General features: G+C 44.4%; 1 protein-coding gene across 2 annotated transcripts in view; it reads left to right on the plus strand.

Moving 5' to 3' along the window:
• Positions 1–5,094, plus strand: part of cntrob (centrobin, centrosomal BRCA2 interacting protein) — a 28,277-nt gene extending 23,183 nt beyond the window's left edge. The window contains exons 17-20 of one of the 2 annotated variants that reach the window (XM_076289530.1): positions 1,300–2,033; positions 2,249–2,427; positions 2,738–2,813; positions 4,862–5,094. In XM_076289530.1, coding sequence (XP_076145645.1) covers positions 1,300–2,033; positions 2,249–2,427; positions 2,738–2,813; positions 4,862–4,999 — 1,127 coding nt within the window. In that variant the 3' untranslated portion in view covers positions 5,000–5,094. The remainder of the gene's footprint in view (positions 1–1,299; positions 2,034–2,248; positions 2,428–2,737; positions 2,814–4,861) is intronic. The other variant, XM_076289531.1, reaches the window with a different exon arrangement.
• Positions 5,095–6,000: the final 906 nt, after the last annotated feature.

The raw sequence follows: 6,000 nt of genomic DNA on the forward strand, positions 1-6,000 counted from the left end.
AGCCAATCCCATGCTTCGCTTTATCATCTCATCTGATCTGTCATCTGTCAAATGAGTTTGGTTTGAATTTTTTTATTATGAGATAGTAGGGCTGCACAATTGATTTTTTTTTTTTTTATCAAAATCACAATTTCAACTAAATTAATGCAAAGTCGGCAATTAATCATGCAGCTTGAAACTCTCTGTGTGTGTGTGTGTGTGTGTGTGTGTGTGTGTGTGTGTGTGTGTGTGTGTGTGTGTGTGTGTGTGTGTGTGTGTGTGTGTGTGTGTGTGTGTGTGTGTGTGTGTGTGTGTGTGTGTGTGTGTGTGTGTGGCAAAGAGCTTATTAGAGACTGCTTTAATCTCTGACTGGCTAAATATATTTGCCCCTGGCTGCCTTGTAAGTCTGTTGCAGTGCTATCTTTAAATAGATACATGCTCACACATAAAGTGCCCAGGTAACATTCATGCCCTAGTTCTCTCTATTTTAAGGAGGGAGAAGTCAGCTCAGTAGTATTCTTGTTTTCTTGCATAATATGTTCTGCAGGTGTAACATGTACAGTTAGAAACAAAATTATTCATACCTCTGGCAAATATTGATTGATTTGATTGTTGTTAGACAATGTGGTAGAAACATGGAATCAAATTTGTTTTTGTTTTTATGAAAAATGGCATGTCAAAAATCATTCATACCCTTTTTAAATAATCAGTGGAAACATCTTTATTTGCATTCACAGCTCAAAATGGTTCGTATCATATCTACCAAGCCTCTCCATGTCTCCACTCTCCACAATGATTCTAGACTGCACCTTTTTAGCAGCAATCTAGGTTTTGCGGCATGAACGATTATTTGCCATCACTCTGGCCTTGTGCTCACTTTTTGGTGGATTGAGGTCTGGTCCAGACTCTGGGTGGGCCACCCTAAAATGTTGATATTGTTGTCTGTTAACCAGGTTTTGCCTTGTTTGGCTGTATGTTTTGGATCATTGTGTGGTTTAATGGTATAACGCTGCCTATTGGGGCAGGTCTCTCGGCACACTGCCTGATCTTTTCCTCCAGAATCCTAATGTAGCCCCTTGTTTTAGTGTTCTCGCTTACTTTGGTGTTACTGTTTACTTTCCTTGTTTCTCCGACATTGTCTTACAACATTTTGGCATGTGGCAGTGTCATTTTCAATCACCAGGTTAACATTAAATCAATATTTGCCAGCGGTGTGAATAATTCTGTTCCTAACGGTATATAACAGTATATGCTATTTCACTTATCCACGGGTCCATTGTTTTGACATGCACAAATGTGTGTCTGTGTGTGTGTTGACAGCGCTTGGCAACTGTGATCTGGACCTCTGGGAGAAAGTGCGAGGTGAAGAGGGGGATGGAGGGAGGAGAGGGAAGGGAGGACAGGAGAGAACAGACAGTGCAGAGAAAGAGATGAACAACAGGCAGCAGCAGCGGGAGCAGCAGAGTCACATTCATAGCACAAGTGAGATGCTCCACCCAGACCCTTTCCAGAGCCCAAGCCAGTTCAAGAGCTTAAGACAGTTCCACACATCCAATCAGTTCCAGAACTTGAGCCAGCTCCAGACCACAACTCAGTTCCCCACCTCAAGTCAGGCATCAAGTCATTTCCAGAGCTCAGGTCAGTTCCAGAACTTGACTGAGGCAGAGAGCATGGGTCACACCCTGGCCCAGAAAACTAGACCGAAATCTCAACCGTCCAGCCAGGATGGGCCTGAGCGTGCAGTCCAGGGCCAGCACAGCGGCCATGGCTCAAGGCCACATCAGCCTCCCAGTCACTTCAGGGGTCACAGTGCCAGTCAGAGCTCCAGTCGCCTCCATACCAGCAACCAGAGCCTCAGCCAGACAGAGGTTAGCTCCTCCTCCCCCGAACAACGAGCCAATCACAGTAGCTTCAGCTCGGAGGTGTACAGCAGTGATTTGGAGAGAGGACCTCCAGTTAAACACCACAGCCCGCCCCTGAAAGTAAAAACTGTGGAGGGGTCTTCATCATTGGGGCAAGAGAGACATAGTGAGCTCCAGTACTATATCACCAAGGTGAGATTTCACACATACACACTCCATTGTTTTACAAGAGTTTGCACATTTCTAACCAAAGAGATGCTTCAATCCAAAGAAATGTATATCAGTGGTAGGTGTTACATTCTACCATTGGTAGTGGTAATGGCAATGGAAGAACTTGTATATGTCTTGTGTCCAGGATTAGCCGTTATTCTTACAAATTCACACACACCTTCACACTCTCCCCTCAGCTTTTGGACTGTTCCCCTGGTGAGCCGTTCCTAGATGCGCAGGTGGCGGCCCTGTCCCAGAGCGCCAGAGGGCCAGCGGGAAGCCCACATTCAGACCCACTGAGCCAGCTGCTCAAGCAGCCCCAGGCCAACACCCAGACCATGCAGCACATTCAGCAGCTCTACAACAACCTGCTCAGGTGGGGAGTGTGTGACGGACAGACACACAGACAGACAGATAGTGATTTGGGCGTGGATACCTTGGGTATACTTCTGTGTGTGCCGTTTATTGCATTTATGTGTGTTTGGCTTGCATGACTTGTGTGTGAATGTGCCTGTGTGTCTCATCTTATAGTTTTGTCTGTAGATTCTTCTATGATTTATATGTGTTTCTGTTTGTTATGCTTGTCCTCCATGGTTAGTGTAGTAGGCTAACAATCCAGATTATAAAGTAATAATTAGTTATAATAGTAAATAGTTAATTTCTGTGTCCTCTGTCCGTCGTGCCAGGACTGAGTATGAGAAGAACATGGCTGCCGTCCAAAGTAACCTGGACCAGAAGCTTAGCAAGCTGGAGAAGAGTGAGGTGAGGACCGCGTAGGAGACCACTCACTTGAGTCTGCTGCAACACACTGCAGGATATTACATACAGCAGAAACAAATAGAGCAGCGGTTCCCAAACTTTTCCCCCCGCGTACCACCGCCTACATTCCGACTCGGCTCGCGTACCCCCACGTGCATTTGGTCAGTTAAAAAGTTATAAAAAGTAGCCTGCATAGTAGCCTAACTACATCCACATACAATATCTTATAATAGGCCTACAACAACGCCTGACAAGGATGTATTCGTTTGGACAACATTAGGCTATGCAGCCTAGAAAGGCTAAACTTAGGCTACCTTTAGTTTGTTAAATGTAAAGCCTAGCTTAATGTTACTGTGGCAGATTTTTTTTGAAGATGTCATGTGTTGCCAGGCAGCAGCCGAGAGATATATGTAGTAAAGTTCTTGAAGAGTTCATGTGCAGCCAGGTGGCCAGGCAGAAGCTGGGGGAGGATGTCATGCACGTGCGCGAACGTGACACAGGCCTACTGGGGATTATTTAATAATTTTTGTGGCAGCTCAGTGTCTACTGCCTACCTATATGATTTATTGAATATACATACATTGATGGGATGAAAAAGGGTCTGCCGATTTCATAGGGGGCAGACACTGGGCCAGGGTTGGCCATAAGTAAAAAGGAGGTGTTTTTGACCACATACAAAAACTTTCCCCCAAGAGGAAAATCCTCAGAACGTGCGCACTTTCTCCCCAAGGCCTGGGTCATGGAGTCTCCGCTGCAGAGGACATCCATCATTCGCAACTCCTGCCTGGCGACACTTAGTCTTTGCATTTTTCAGAGCTGTACCCAGAAGGACTTGTGAATAAAAGGCCACAAGCGGCCACTTCTCATCTCAGACCGTTCTCCGCTGGTTTTTGTTCAGAGTGCTAAGTTAGAGTTAAAAGTTAGTGATTTTTTCCACGACATTACCTTTCTTGCCCATCTGAAATAACTCCTAGCTTTGCTCCTTCCCTCCTTTCTGTTTTTGTTGTTTTCAAAAACCTGTTATATCTGTGAAACTTTCCCCCCACGGACCACGGACCATCCAACGCATTCAAAAGTAACGCATTCTATTAGCTATTCCAGGCGTCATGTTTAATAAGCTGCCCTTTTTTTGATGAACACATACAGAGTTTATAAATGATATCCTTTAATTTAATGTTTCCATATCATTATGACCTGATTCGAAATTATGTATTTATTCATGGATTAATTACAAAAGATTTAAAATTTTCATTTTACACCTGTCTGCCATAGCCCTTTTCATCTCGCGTACCCCCTAGAAGTCGCTCGCGTACCACCGGGGGTACGCGTACCACAGTTTGGGAACCCCTGAAATAGAGCATTCTAATGCAATTAACACATCACAGCTCTTACTCGTTTATAGGTGTATGCATGTTAATATATTTGTGAGAACCAGTGTGGACTAATATAATGTGGGAAGTACAACATTTACAATAGCAGGATTACAAAAATGCATAAATTACATTAAGACATTAATCAGACCGGTTATAAGAGTGCTAACCAGCCGTGGCCTACTGGTTAGCACTCTGGACTTGTAACCGGAGGGTTGCCGGATCAAGCCCCGACCAGTGGACGGCTGAAGTGCCCTTGAGCAAGGCACCTAACCACTCACTGCTTCCCGAGCGCTGCTGTTGATGCAGGCAGCTCACTGCGCCGGGATTAGTGTGGGCTTCACCTCACTGTGTGTACACTGTGTGCTGTGTGTGTGTTTCACTAATTCACAGATTGGGTTAAATGCAGAAACCAAATTTCCCTCACGGGATCAAAAGAGTATATATCCCTATCCTTATCCTATATGCTTTTACAAAATAGCTCATAGCCTTTTTGTTGTAAATGCCTGTTCCGGTCTTCACGGCTCTCCACGCTGAACCCTTCTTATGAGGTGTCAAAGCCTCTTCTACCTTTTGCAGTTAAAAAAAAAAAAAGCATCAGCAGCATATTACAGTAGGTTGTTAAAAGCAGTCTAATTTGGGTCCTATTGCTGGTTAACTGCTCTCTGTTCTGTTTGAAAGCAGGAGGCAGAGCCACCACAGCCCTGTCCAGTCACAGCCCCGCGGCAACCCCAGCAAACCATGGTCAACCGAGTACGCAAGGCCGGACCAGGCCAAGGTAACAGGACAGGGTCAACGAAGGTCACCGCATGGAGATGAAGGAGAATGAGAATAAGAAGAGAGAGAGAGAGAGAGAGAGTGTGTGTGTGTGTGTGTGTGTGTGTGTGTGTGTGTGTGTGTGTGTGTGTGTGTGTGTGTGGGTGTGGGTGTGGGTGGGTGTGGGTGGGTGGGTGGGTGTGTGGTCATATGGTACAACCTGTTTTTAGATGATGATCAATGATGAAAAGTCAGTTGACCACAAAACCAAGAAACAGACTACTGATTGTCCTAGTCTTGTTCAATGTGTTTTTAAATTAAGTGTTCAGACTTTTATTAAATGATGGTTGTTGTTTTTAATACTTTTGATCCATTTGTGTTTTCTTTGTTGGGGAAGTGTGTAAAGTATATTTGCTGAATTCCTTTACTCAGTTTGGCTAAGCCTTCAGCCGCTGAACTTAATTCCTTTAGAAGGATTTTGATATTCAGACATAAACATTTCAGTTGTTCAAGTGGACACAATTTGTTTTAGTTAGAGTTGCCACGTTATCCATCGATCTCATGACATTCCACAGTTCACTCAAAATATGTTTTTAACCAAACCACTACACTGGTAATTAGTCTAGACTAAGCTGAGGAGATATTCACCTCAAAGTGAGTTTGTTTGATTGATTGGTTAATTGATTGATTTGCCTTTGTTCTTAACCCTTGTAAGGTGTTTGGGTTTGTGGGACCCGTTTTCAATGTTTGCTTAAAGGAAAACTATGCCGTATTGGCAATTTCCTTACTGTTTTCTCGGTTTTACTTTTTCGCTGGCTCTGTCATGACGAAAGTCTGAGAAACTCCATCGCTACCTTTTTCTAGCCGGTGCCTGGCGTGTATGTGTATTTGAATGCAGTAAAGCAATTCATTACACTCGTTATACTTCCTGACACTGAGGCTGTCGGCCCACGGTTGAAAGGGTGGTTTTTCCGCTCACAGGCGCTAGGGGGAAGTGAGACGGCCACCATTCAACCCGAAAAAAGTCATATAACCATTCCAATGACTCTGAAGCTGTTAAATGA

This window comes from Alosa pseudoharengus, unplaced genomic scaffold (assembly GCF_046254945.1).
Source record: "Alosa pseudoharengus isolate Yale_2024_CS ecotype anadromous, Long Island Sound unplaced genomic scaffold, YU_APseudo_1.1 YU_APseudo_1.1_scf_17, whole genome shotgun sequence".
In the NCBI taxonomy this organism is placed as follows: Eukaryota; Metazoa; Chordata; class Actinopteri; order Clupeiformes; family Clupeidae; genus Alosa; species Alosa pseudoharengus.